Source organism: Dicentrarchus labrax, unplaced genomic scaffold (genome assembly GCF_905237075.1).
Source record: "Dicentrarchus labrax unplaced genomic scaffold, dlabrax2021, whole genome shotgun sequence".
NCBI lineage: Eukaryota > Metazoa > Chordata > Actinopteri > Moronidae > Dicentrarchus > Dicentrarchus labrax.
Genome location: NW_026136718.1, coordinates 24,666,551 through 24,680,610, shown reverse-complemented (window position 1 = coordinate 24,680,610; position 14,060 = coordinate 24,666,551). Strand labels below are relative to the sequence as shown.

Here is a 14,060-nt window from a genome sequence, read left to right as displayed (position 1 = left end):
AGAAACGCGCATGAGAGAGAACGACAGAAAAGTGACTGACTAGGTGCGGAGCCGAGGGACCGATTAGCATTAAGTTATTATTCTGGCAGTAGACGTACAGTGTACGTTACAGTGGGTCAGTTAGTGAACGCTGCTGCTTCTCAACTCCGCCTACATGGTACGGGTTTCAAGCGTACCATTGACCTGGTAGGTATCTTAGAGATTCAGGAACTTATGAGCCACTTAGATGCACCAGGATATATTTGTTTTGTAAATGACCACAATGGACTAATTTGACTCAATGAAAGGACAGACCAGTGATAGTGAGTGTGTGGTTGCATTTAAGTCCCTTTCTTTCAACAACAGCAGTGAATGTCCTTTTACTGAGTGACTGACAAACCATTGTTAAAATGAACATTCCTGAGGTGAAGAAACATGCAGTGAGCGTTTGTTTGAGAAAGGCAGCTGCATGTCGAATTTTCTTCTAATGCTTTAAAACCACCCAGGAGTCACAAACTGAAGGAAGTGCACATCTTTAATATGGGATGTTTACTCTGCTGATGGTCTGGATCGATAAGGAAATACTTACAACCTATTAAGTAACCGTGTTTGGTAAATTTGTGTTCAAACTGGTGTCTAGTGTTGTGTGATTAGTCGGAAGACAAATATATATTTGTTAATAATTACATGTGATAGCGGGTAAGAGACACGGGTGCAGTTAATAACATTAATAATGGCTACATTGATACTGTACATGCTGGGTAGATGGTTTACTGTCTGTGACACTTACTGTAAATGTAACAAAGCTGACAGTTTGTTACTTTTAGTTCCACTTGTGCTTTTCCTGCTATGACAAGTGTCTGCCATGAGAAAAGCCTAACACTATGCTATTTATCATCCAACATTTGCACTATAAGCTGCAGTGCAAAGGTTGGCGACGGGGGAGGGGGCTGTAAACATGGCACATAGCAAAGCCAGCGGGCTAACAACAGCAGCCCACAAAGTTGTAAATGATACGGCGTTTTATTAAACATTTTACTTCATTCATTTATCTCAGTCACCGTCCTTAACACTCACTACACTCTCCTTCTCTGCTGCTGGTTTTATTTCTCCTGCAGTTATAAAACAAGAATATAAACACCATATTTGATGAATGATAGGTCAATCCCACCCCCACTATCAAACAGGCACAACATCAGACAGCCTCAAGGTTTCACGTGTCAAAGTTCAATTAGACTGAACTCATTCCGTTCCACACAGAAATGAACAGGAAGCAAAAATGTGGTCTGACTGGGCCATTGTCCATAAGCCACACCTGCAACCCCTCAGAGAACTACCTGAGAGTCACCTACCAAACTAACTGGATCACTCTTCTCCAAGTACTGCTCATTTTCAATATGCATGAAGCTATCCGAGGCCAACAAGACACTGCAAGTGACGGTGTGATAAATCTCCTTACCTCTCTTTTACTTGCTGCCCTGTGGCTTTTCAAACAAAATGATAGCAAACAAGTGGGAACGCTGAGCATGCGAATCAAAATCAATGTACTGGGACACATAAATGTAACAGAGCTATCATTACGTTATTAGTTTCACCTGTGGTCTACCTCCTATTACAGGTTACAATAGGCACCTTTTCACAGCAGATTCTGACTTGTTATAGTAGGAAGAGCACAGGTATTACCAATAACATTAATGTTCTTTTCAAGTGTCCAGCGTGACCGTGAGCCAGCATGCACAATACCAAGACCCTGAAACTGATTTTTTTTGTTTTTTTGTTTTCACTTTGTGCTTTTACTACTTCTGTCTTGTAAGGGAAACCAAACTTTATGTACCAGTGAGAATGATGAAGGTGTAAATTGTCCTGCCCTAACAGGTGCAAGTAAACAGTCTGTTCACACCTACACAGTTCAGAGAGGTCGAATCAGGCAAAATAAGTGGAAACAACTGTAAGCTGAACCCTGTCTGTGTAGAGCTTTCGAAACATGACACTTTTTGCTCACTTACTTTTTAAAATAATTTAATTGTTGTTGCGGTAACAGGGTTTAATTGCTTTAAGTTAAAATAACAGCAAAGCAGAATTGACCATCTAGTGGCATTTGTAAACCACTTAAAAATGCCACCTTAGATGATAGAATGATGAAATATTTCACAGGAAACCAGCAGGATACAGCTTTAACACTGAGGTGTCAGACTTGGTAGGGGAAGTGCAACTCATATTTATCTACAACCACTACAGTTCCTTCGCTGTAGAATGATCTACAACATTTCTGCTACAAATTTGGACAAACAGACAGAGTGTTAGATCAGTAGTTATAGCCAGAGAGGCATTTAGACCCCCAGAGCTGGTCCCACTCTGACTTTTGAGTAAAACCTGATTGAAGAAAAACGTCCTGATATTTGGGGAGAATGTGTGTCCATTTTGAGGGTGGACCTTAAGTGATGAAGAAAAATGAGACCTGAGGGGAGCAAGGAGAGACAGAGAGCCGATTCATCCTCTTACTGAAGGCTTACTCAGCCAGCGAGGCTGAGGACGAGTATTAATAGAGCTTGTGGGTGATGGGGAGAACACACACACACAGACACACACAGACACACAGACACACAGACACACAGACACACAGACACACACAGAAGTTCCCATGCAGTACCCACATTCTTATGCCCTCATATGGTTCTCAAACTGTAGGTCCAAATTAGACCCAGCCAAATACTCATGGACAGAGGGAAATAACTTACAGTATGATGAGGTCTTTTGAAGCGTTTGGCTTAAGTGCAAATTCTTGACAGTTGAGAACTTTGAATCCATATCCTTCACAAGCCTGTCCGTTGATTTCTGCCGATCTGATGGTGATCGGGAGCAGGCCTGTGTTCTCCACTCTGAAGGTTCTTTTGAGAGTGAAGTTTGGCTCCTTGACTTTCGTCTCTGAAATGAATGAAGGCTGATTAATGAACAATGAATATTTTGAAAACAGAAAGGCGTGCTATTATTCTGTGTGTTTCATTCGTTTTTATGACTTACCTTTCAGACAGGGGACGCAATTGTGTGGATTTGTATTATTTTCATCAGCGAGATTCTTGGGCTAAACATAAGGTATTTAATTCATCACTCTTTATTTAATGTGTGAACACAGGAGCAAGTGTTGGGATTTTGTTCTCAATACATCACATGTATGCATGGGGTTGAATTCCCTTTGCTTTTCATTATTTGGATTTTGACCAAAAGGTTTAGGACTGAAATAAGTTGAAGACTGTACTTTTTAACAATAATGATAGTGGTAATGATATAATATTATATAATACTGATATGTCTCAGCATTTTGTTCACTTCCGTGAAGAAAGTAAATGTAAAGTAAATGATCTAATAGAACAATGGCCAAGCATCAGGGACAGAAAACACAGAATTTGCCAAAAAAGAAGCCTGTATGATTGTAAATGATTTTAACAAAAATACATAATGCAGACAGAGAACTGTATAAAAGGAGGAAATCATCTGATCAAAATTCATCAAATCAGTTTTACATAAGCTTCTTGAAGTTACACGGAGTGCACCATTTGGCTTAATTGTACAGTTTTTAATATAATTGGAAATATCTATAAAATATGTCACTATGTCAGGGTTTTTTCAATGATAGAAAGGGGGTCCACTAAAGGAAGAAGGTTGGGAACCACTGTCCTAGAGGCATTCAAAACCAGTTTATGGATAGTTGTTAGCCTGCTAGCTGTTATTGCTAACTGTTAACTGTAGTAGCTAAATTGCTAAAGCACACAATTATTCTTCTTCTGGAGTGAGGCCAACTTGCTTTGGACATTACCTAGGGAAAAACAGTTGTGTCTGTGACCTGGTCGATGGAGACATATATGTGGCTTAGTGTAAATGAAAGTGCATTAAACATCTGGATTTTATCTGTTTATGAGATGCCTGAAAGGGTAAATGGGGGCCCATGGTGACACAGATGTGGACCCGCAGCAACACAAACTCACTCTCTGTGCAGTCTTTCAGCAGGGCTTCAGTCATCTTGAACCTCAAAGAGCTGCCTTGTCCCGGAGGCTTCCCTGCGACTTTCAGGCTCTCTGTCGTACCTCGGCCGTGAAGTAGGATTGTGTCGATCACAGTCAGATTATTCCTAAACAGATTCCCATCAGAGCAAAACAATTTCAGAAGAGAAACACAGATTTACTGAAGGCTAGTTTGGTTGGTTCAGTTACATAACTGACATTACCTGACTATGAGGAGGGAGGAGACACTGTGGTTGCTGATGGGAGTGAACCTCACGCTGAACGACTTGACTTCTCCAGGCAACAGGAGGAGGTTGTACACAAAGGGTCTGGTTGATCCCTCTACGAACCCTGTACTGCTCTTCATTAGGGATGTCTGCCAAACAAACACAGGGCCTGTTAGAGACAAACAGCTTCCACATGCTGCCTCAGCAGAGGACAAGAGGACTGTGATTAGCCATGCAGCTATACGGCGACCAGCTGATTCTCTGAATTCCTGATAATGTTAACGTCAGTCCTGCAGCACTCACTTGATTTCTGTGAACCTGGAACTCTAAGGTATTTGTGTCAATGTTGATGTTGGACAAATTTCCTAATGGAAACCTGGGAAATAAAATCAGAGAAGATTAGTGTCAGAGTGAGATGAGGGGATAAAGAACAAGAACGTGCAGGGAGGTCGTGGAGATTTCTCACCGATCAGCGAGCTTTCCAGAAAACACTGAGGGGTTGGGTAACAGGGCCACGGGGAGAATTTGGACATAGACAAGGACGTCTGCAGGATTCTGCAGAATCACCTCCTCCTCCTGCAGAGATACAGAGAGATTTCCCACCTCAATTTCAAACGCAGATGTTTAACAACACTTTCAGACATTCCTGCGTGTGTTTGTGCACAAGTAGTAACAAGAGGAGAATTGTTTCTACTCACAGAGGAGCTGTTTGTGTTGGTCAGAGGGAACATAATTTGTTGGGAGGAGTTGACCAGTGAAGGCCAGGTCAAGTGCGCTGTTATTTTAGCTTGCACGTTTTTCTGAAGGTCTGTGTTGACTTCAAAGACAGCCTCAATCCTTTAGCAAAAAAAAGCAAACATATTGTGACAGTCTGTAAATAACCCATCTGTGCAGAGCAGTAAAACCGTAACATGTGTTGACAACCAAATCCTAAAGATCAATAACCCCCAACGTGCTTACTTGTGGCCTGAGCGCTCTTTCAGCTCTTTCCATCGTCTGAGGAGTTTCTGGTGGAGGTCCACATCAGCATCCCAGATGTCCTCCTGTAACGCCAGCCCATGAGGCTTGGACTCAGCTGTCAAAGAAAAATACATGTATTTTAAAAATCCTTTGTCTCGTTTTGTGAGAATTGAAATTTACACACACACTCTTACAAACACTTACATTTAAGCACAAATGGCAGCCCCACATAACAGTGATCACCACACTGCAAGCTGGCGTCAAAATAAATATTTGCCACCTGAAAAAGATGGAGGAAAGAAAATAAGTTTATGTTTATAAGGACACGTATGGCTCACTAATGTTGCTCAGTGGGATGAGGGGCTACCTTAGATTTACGTCTCGGCTCCAGCTCGTCTTTGTTGTTGCGGAGCCGTTTGTAATAGAAACGTATATCTTCTGTCAGGGAGCGGATCTGCTGTAGCCTCACTTTCTGTGTAAAAGAGCTCTGTATGCTGAAGCTTTGATGAACAACTTTTCCCTGAAGACAAAACAAACACAGATATGTCAAGAGCTGTAACACCTTAGGCTTTCAACAGGAAAATAGAGCTGTGCATATTGTCTCATCTTCTACTTGTTGTCAGTGCAGGACAGGTGTGAAATCTAACTTAATGTTTACTTACTGGAAATGAAGGTGGTAAAACAATGTGTTTGGGAGAGCTGTTTAATGCACCCACAGCAATGAGAGCTTTCACTGGGATGGCTAATATCTGAAGGAAAAGAGAAACAATTATGTCAGCATTAGACTGAACGCTGGTTGTGCATTTCTCTGAGAAAGAACGGCATAAATAAGCAGATCTGACTGGATACCTACCTCATAATCTGTGGTAATGTGTATGGCCCCATCATACATGCCCTCCAGCGCTTTGGCCACAAGTGTCACTCTGAAGGCCGCATAATAGCCAGATGCTAATATCACCTTTGTAGAGACAAAAATATGTGTGTTAGTTTTTGTTTTTTCTAAATGCAAAAATACCCCATGGTTCTCAGGCTGCAGACTCTCAACATGAGGAAGTGGTTAACTGTAAAGTACCTTGTTTTTTTGTTGTTTTCTGCAGTCATCATCAATGTTGTGACCTTCAAATAGGATCTATCTGTGATCTAAGTGGTTCTGAGATATTAAGATATTAAAGTTTTCATATCCTATATAGAAAAACTGAAATCAAGTAATGTTCTCTTTTATATTTAATTGGTCAAAGTAATGTATGCGCCCTTATGGTACCCTAAACATACAGTATCAAAATCACATTCATTTGTTTTTGGAACAGGTGTTATGCAGACTTTCTGATACAGAGAATTCTTTTTCTGCTTGGAATAAGGTTCAATCTGGTAAGGAATAACAAAGTTCAGTCTTTATTTTAATACACAAAATCAATGTAATAATTACAGAACTGAGTTATGATATAAGATGTCTGGCCAGGTTTACAAAAATTTAAATTCAAAACAAAGAAGATCAATCTGTGCTCATGCTTTCTCTCCTCTCTCATTTTCTGCTCGTTGCTACTTTGCCTCTATCTGGTGTTCTTGTTTGTGCTTCATGTGTCTTTTTGCTGACCCCACGTGTAATTCTGCATTTACTTGGACAACCTACAGTAGCTGTCAGCGTCTGAGCTTGTGCTTGTCTGCTGCAGCAGTGCACAAGTTACAAACAGACACAAACAGAAGTGAGCAGCACAGTAAGTGTGTGAGCCACTAGAGTCACACTAACTTTTCACAGCAGCCATTCTGACATGAAAGGGTAAAGCAGGGTGATATTATGGTTCTAATAAAGGTTCTGTTCCATTCAGGTCAAACAGAGCCAGGGTGCTGCTATTGTGCATGTTGTCTCACTGGTAAGGCTAAGTGGAATGCAACCTTAATTAATATCGTTACTATTTTAATGTCAAAATGGCTGCTGTGAAAAAGGTCTATTCTTGCAATGTTTGCATGAACACAAGCTAGTTGTTTAGCAAAGAAGCTTACAAAAGTGACTCATCAATTTTGAGGTTTCCAAACATCTGCTTGCAACTTATTTCATGACCTGTTCCACTCTTATAAGCTTAGTCACAGAGAGGTGGGGCAACATGGTTGAAAAGCAGAATCTGATTGGCTCTCCTGTTTACATTCTGAGCACTGATTGGCTCTCACAATTGGAACCTTACAGACCAGAATCAGAGAATGACTTTAGAGCTACAACCTTTTCGTATGTCAAATTATAGCACCAATAATGCATAATGGTAAAAATAAACCTACAGATATGTGGATGGCTCATCAAAGAATAGTGTCATGAACAGTACTAAGCTTGTGTGTGTTTGCGGAGTAATGAAATCTAATTCAACAACACTACAAACTAAAATGACCATGATGTTGAACTCAGCATATGACACATTCTAACAGTGGGATTTAATGCTGGCCCGTTGTACTGGATTGCATTAGATCACAACATGAAGCCACAAGCAGCTCTGGAATGACGATGGCGAGTGGCTGTCTTACCGTTTTGTGACTGGAAGCTGAAGTGTTCTGCAGCTCTCGCAGGCGACTCAGGGCCACTGTTGTGTTTCCTTTCTCTGTCTTCAGCAGCTCCATGGACAGGCTGTCTCCTGTGACCAGCCAGGACTTTATCTCCAGCTGGAGGACAGAAAGGACAAACGTGTATGATACTCTTTGCACTAGGATTAGTGTCCAAATGCTGAACAATGTGTGACTGTACTTTAAATTGCTCAAACACTTTATCAACTATCACAGTGGAAATGAATATGGCTTATGTTGCAAGTAACAAGTTTTGTAGTGAAAATGTCTGAAAGCACACGTCAGCATATTTAAAAGACGACGTAGAACTGCATTGCACAATGGACCTGATAGTGGATTGGACAATGAACAGGAAAGACAATCTGGACTACAGCAAGTTAAGTCCTTCCCAGTTTTACTTTTATTCCAGGATAAAAACTCTAAAATCTATAAAAACAATTACTAATAATCTGTTTTAATAATAATTTTGTTTTTCAATACACACAGTATACGATCTCACCTCTATGGGATTACTGTTGACCACCACAAATATGATGCTGCTGGTGTCTGTTGCACTGCGAACACCAAAGTCCAAGAGGTTCTCCTTCAGACTGGGAGGCAGGACCAGCGGCTGTTCACAGCAGGCAACAGAAAACAAAACACCACATTACAGATGGGCACATACTCACTGAGACTCATCATCTGCCCTACAAAGGCAAAACGCAGTAACTACATATTTGGTTAAAATGTCTTTAAGGCCTGAATGGGACTTCTTGGCATCTGTTTTACTATATAGAAAATGATTATGCCATAACAATGTTACTGCGTTCTGGCTTTGTACTGCTGCCCTGGCTGCAGTAACTAGTTAAACTGTGGCTTCTAGAAAGCACCATCACACTTCCTGCACTCTGTCACAGACAAACAGCCAGCTGGACAGCTTAACAAGAGAGCTATATGCAGTAAAAGCTAGCAGGTGAAACAGCCACAATCAGCCTTGTCTAAAGCTAAAAGTATCAGCTACAAATATCCATACGCCTGCTAAATGAAGCTAGCTTAGCAGATTTCAGTAGCTCAGGATTCGACTCGAGTGGAGTTCATTCAATTTGTTGTTTGTATTCAAAATGTACTGAATTGTAAACTAATTGCTAATATTGTAAATAATCAAAATAAAGAGTACTTTTAACAAAGACCATTTAAAATGGGCAAGAAAGCTGTAGCAAGATGTTTTATTGGTAGATACTGCGTTTTTCCTTTGCATTCCCTGAAGATTATCAGTGTCTGCATTTTTCATGTATTATCAGGATCGATATCTGATCTTTATTATACCTTGGAGAGAAATTAGATTTACAGTAGAGGGCAAGAACACAAACACAACATACATGAGGACATTAAACATTAATCAGAATAATTATGTAGCTTCTTTGGCTGTAATTTGGGGGCGTGAAATAATCATAAACACATAAAATTGAGTTATTACAACCTTTCTATCGGTTACGCAGTTTGCCAACTAGCCTGTATGAAGAACACAGACTGTCAATGTAATGAACACTGGGGTGAGAGCATTTTAGAGAGCAAGATTAATGAGCTCTTCCTTAATTACCTCTTTGATGGTAAATAAAGAAAATTAAGATTTTTTTTTCATAAATAAACTGAATGTCCAGTGTGTACCTCCAAGAAGCCTGTGTAGGCCCGGACAGGCAGGTGAAACTTTGATGCGTTTGTGATGAGCAGGATATTGCTGTCTATGTGAATGGAGGGTCGGACTGGCCGGAAGAGGAGGGAGAAGATGTAACGCGACTCGTGTGGGGGAATAACGATGGGTGCACTGAAGTTCTGCACCTAAAATAGAAAGAGAAACAGTGATGTCATATTGACCTCTATACACAGTGTATTGCACTTCACAATCATCTCTGTTAACCCACTTACATTAAACATGGTTTTGGCCTCTTCGGGGAAGGACACATTGTGTATCCGGATGGCAAAGCTGAAGGCATTAGTGAGGAATATGGGTCTGTCCACTGGGTCGACAGGACTGTCCCTGATGTGGAACAATGTAGCTGTATGGTCAAACCCCAGGTAACTGCCAGAACAGAGGAGAGACCAGAGAAACCTTTAAGAAAACTCTTACAGGAACATTTTTCTCCAATAAAATACATAAAGCCTCCCACGCACCATGAATATCCAAATCCATAACTCACCCTTCTAAAACTTCTGCCTGGTACGGGATTTCAAGCTTGGAGTAACTCTTTTCTTTTGCTTTAACAGTTATTTTACCAGAGAACTGATATGGTCTTCTCGCTTTTGAGGCTGAAATGAAAAAGATCAAAACAGTGGATAAGTACACTGCAAAAAGATAGAAGCCTCCAAACAAGAGGAAGTTGTGCAATACTAGAGAAAACATCTTGCCTTAACTCTTGCTAGAGTTAAGGCAAGATGTAAAACTCGTACAGCCGAAGAATGTCCAGATCATTACTAATAAACAGTCAAAGCGTATTACACAAGGAGAAAAGATGTTGACGTCTGATTGCTTTATTTTTACAGATACATGAATAAACCTAAAATTCTAAAAAGTTGATAAAAACACATCTTTACTTCTTGTAAAACCGACTTTTCTATATCTGTCTGTGAGTGAAGAGGACAGAAAAGGGAAACTGACATGCAGATTCACACTTCAGTGGAAATCTTACTGCACTATTTTAAAGTAACAATGAAGTCAATGTACTTTTAGTCCTTAAGATATTTTTTGTTAACTTGTGGCTGCATCAAATCCTGTTTTTTTTTGCAGGACTGCATTAGTTTAGGCAACCTAATAAACAGGCAAATGAGTGTGTATTTGTGTTGAATATTACCACATTAAAAGAACACTACTTACCATCAAAACTAATACTTGCAACTTTGGTATATCTGCTCTCTCCAGCCTTCAGTGTGACTGCTTTGAAATCTATTGTGACTGCTTCATTTGATGGCGTTGTACGTACACTCTGTAAAGCATAAATAAAGGATGGTGTTACATAAGGGTTAAGATGAGTATGTCATGATTTAAAAAGGTTACTAAGGATACCTACTGTGATTGGAACATCTTTTGTTCCTGAATTTAAAAGGTGTAGATTCAGCAGTTTGGGTCGATCTGTAAGACAAAGTAATTGAAGAAAAGAAGGAGAGTGAGCAAAGAGAAAGATCGGTCCAGAAAAACTGCAAGATGTAGCTTCTTTTGTAGGACCTCCATACCTTGTGACCGCAGGGTGCCAAAGTCAAGCATCTCTGTGGACGAGTAAATACCAGGGGCTGCAAAAAAACAGAAAAATATTTACCTGACCTGAAAAAAAGAGTATCACAATAAATGTATTCACAAGGGTTAGGTAGCACACCTGATGTGACCTCCACCTCTACAGGGAGGATGATGAACTGGTCCTCATTGGGGGCATTGGTTTTGATTCTGATGAAAGCTGTGTGGTTGTCCACGTCTCTCGACGAGAAGCTGGCTCTCATCACCCCCTTTGTCTCAAATGGAGGAATCTCCTGGAGGGAGAAGGTCAGCATGGGTGACAGTGACTCGACTCTGGCTGCTATCATCGCTCATCTTCAAATCAAATCAAGACTCAACACAAACACTGAAACAAAAACACTGTGACGTGGACTAACCCATAATTTTCCAGTGCCTCCTTGTTGACCTGTGGGAAGCTCTAGATGTAGATCCCCACCACTGGAGTACATCTCAACAACCTGGAGTAAGACATGGAAAAGGCACACACCACATACATATCAAATTGATTAATCAATCAGAAGGTCCACAAGGGCCAATGTAACCACTGGAGATTCCGATTATTCTAAATTACCTGCAGTGGTTCACTGTACGGGTTGTGGATGTGTATTAGAGGCGAGAAGCTGCTGTTTACTGGGACTCGAGCCCCGATGAAGGGCCGCAGTCTGTAGGGGTTTGGAATACCAACCCCAAAAACCTTCAGGGCAGAGATTGAAAAGCAACATTAGACACATTTCTTCTGGCACTAATCATTCAACTCATAAAAATGAAGCATTGTTTCATGTTGGTCTATACCTGGTATGTGAACACTCCATGATGTGATGTATTAATAAATAAAGTGTTTTCTACATTCCCAACTACTCGGGCGAGAAACACGACATCAAATGACGTGTTCCCTCCAGGTGGAATTATCTGTTGAAAGAAGAGCAGATGAAAAACAAATTGGCACAGTATAAACCATGTGCAGTCCAGCTAAGAATTTAACAGAATACAGGGTTTCACAGTTATTCACATGTACTGACCCACAAACAGCCGGGTTAATAACCTGAAAGATCTTAAAGCTCACTTCCACAACAGCAGACCTTAAAGGTCCACTGCTATGAAAACATTACAGCTACACTCTAACTTTAGCATTTTACTGACGACTGTGCTTGGAAGTGGTAAATGACTGTTGAGTGAGGTTTTTCCCCCCTGAATCCTTTCCTGTGAATTTATAGTAACATGAACAATCTACAGTTCAAATATCTTGTTCATTTACAAAGACTAAAACGTTGTGTAACAAAACAGATCTTCCATCTGCGGCAGAATGTTCAGAGAGTATCAAAAATGCTGATAGTGGAGGGAGTAGTAGGGCAAAGGAATTCAGAAAACATTTAAACATCTACTTCAGTGTGTGAGAAATTCACTGTTGGATAAAGGCTTGGAGTAAGCACGGGAGCAAAAATAGAAAAAAAGTATAATGAGAACGTACACTCTAACCTGAGTATTATTCGTTTAGTAAGGCAAGTATTTCAAGCAGGAAACAATATATAAGCCGTTACATTTCATACTACACACTGAGGCGTAAGTTTGGTTTCAGAAGGGTACACACTGTATGTATTCTTTATACTTTTAAGACCAAACAATTTACTTCCTCTTTCTCTGCATGTTTGGAGGTAAAAAAGAAATGATGAAGAAACTGGCTTTCCATAATGTCAGTGTATCAAAACTAAAAAACAGAATACTATATATTAATATAATACTATATAAACCTCTGTTGGGTTCTTAATGTACCAACACTAAACCTACTTAAAATTATGATTAGCTTCCTTGATAGATAATCTTGCTTTGCCGCCTTGTTACACTGCTCTGACAACACTAAAAACTGATGAGCATTGACATTTATATCAACTCGTCTCTTTTGGATTTTGGCAGCTGGACAGTCAGAGGACAATGTTCAGAGAGATTTTGGGGTATAAAATTAAAATTACATTGCTACATTCAACTGGTAATTCTAAATTTCCCAGACACAAACATATCAGGTTGCATACTTCAGTGTGCCACAATGTAATGCATACAGGAAATGGACAAGATACACATAGCTACAAAATGTGTAATGTGCCATTAGAACATGTGACCACAGCAGAGACCTCTGGGGAATGTGGTCTCTAACTATATATGCATAGAAGAGTCGTACTGTAAACACATTTAGTAAATTAACACTTACAACACTTAATAACACAAAATAAAAAGTAATAGAAACAAGATTTGCATTGGTTATAGGCAGTTAATGAGTAAGTATTAAGAAAAACAAACGTCCTAAATAACACCCGTTGAAATATATTCTCCTATCAGGTATTTCATGACAGTAAACTGGCTCTATGCCATGGAGCAAGAAGAATTTGAGTAGTTAAGTCCTTCCAAAGCAAAACTGTAACTCTGAACTGCAAACAACCTCGAACTGTTCTTAAAGTTGCTTGAAAATCATAGAAATCTATTTAACCTACACTAATGGAGCCTAATCATAAATATAATCTCAAAATGAAGGATCTCCGTGTGTTATCTCCAAATGTAAAAAGCCTTTATACAAACATATCCCGTGACAGAGAACTAGAGGCCACAGAGCACTATCTTCAAAACCGCAACAACTTCCCTTCCACTGAAAGTCTTTGTGAACTAGACTCTGATGCCCTGAAGGTGAAATTATTTTTGAATTCACCACTGATACACATTAATGTGGTCTTTGTAATGTCTACATGGACTTCAAACCAAATGTTGTCTTCCAGCCTAAAAAACCCCATAACTTAGTCTGTTTAATGAAAAAAGTGAGCTATGAGTGCCCTCTCTTAATATGTGGATCAATTTCCACTGCAGGAGCCAAATCATGAATATATTTAGGAAAAATCACAACATATTTCTTTTGGCAACAACTGCTCACTGCAAGGCTTATTTAAAAGTCAGTTTTTGGATTACTGTATTCCTGTAATTCTGAGTAAGACAACACTAAGAGAGCATGTTGCCAAAAATTCCTAGCAGGTTTTCAAGTGAGGAAGCTTATCAGGTAACTATTTGAAAACTAAGAGCTGAAAAAGATATTTAGTTGTGGTTAAAAACCTCAGGCACACATTG

General features: G+C 39.9%; 1 protein-coding gene across 2 annotated transcripts in view; it reads right to left on the bottom strand.

Moving 5' to 3' along the window:
- The window catches only part of tmem131 (transmembrane protein 131), a 30,149-nt gene that overhangs the window by 7,685 nt on the left and 8,404 nt on the right, over nt 1–14,060 (bottom strand). For both annotated transcript variants that reach the window (XM_051376062.1, XM_051376061.1), the window contains exons 6-28: nt 11,748–11,864; nt 11,527–11,649; nt 11,333–11,413; nt 11,059–11,209; nt 10,919–10,975; nt 10,756–10,817; nt 10,563–10,671; nt 9,889–9,997; nt 9,617–9,770; nt 9,359–9,529; nt 8,211–8,321; nt 7,676–7,810; nt 6,018–6,122; nt 5,827–5,913; nt 5,532–5,684; nt 5,369–5,444; nt 5,165–5,279; nt 4,903–5,041; nt 4,671–4,780; nt 4,508–4,580; nt 4,202–4,353; nt 3,963–4,105; nt 2,718–2,904 (exon numbers count right to left, since the gene is read on the bottom strand). In XM_051376062.1, the coding sequence (XP_051232022.1) occupies nt 2,718–2,904; nt 3,963–4,105; nt 4,202–4,353; nt 4,508–4,580; nt 4,671–4,780; nt 4,903–5,041; nt 5,165–5,279; nt 5,369–5,444; nt 5,532–5,684; nt 5,827–5,913; nt 6,018–6,122; nt 7,676–7,810; nt 8,211–8,321; nt 9,359–9,529; nt 9,617–9,770; nt 9,889–9,997; nt 10,563–10,671; nt 10,756–10,817; nt 10,919–10,975; nt 11,059–11,209; nt 11,333–11,413; nt 11,527–11,649; nt 11,748–11,864 (2,720 nt within the window). The remainder of the gene's footprint in view (nt 1–2,717; nt 2,905–3,962; nt 4,106–4,201; nt 4,354–4,507; nt 4,581–4,670; nt 4,781–4,902; nt 5,042–5,164; nt 5,280–5,368; nt 5,445–5,531; nt 5,685–5,826; nt 5,914–6,017; nt 6,123–7,675; nt 7,811–8,210; nt 8,322–9,358; nt 9,530–9,616; nt 9,771–9,888; nt 9,998–10,562; nt 10,672–10,755; nt 10,818–10,918; nt 10,976–11,058; nt 11,210–11,332; nt 11,414–11,526; nt 11,650–11,747; nt 11,865–14,060) is intronic.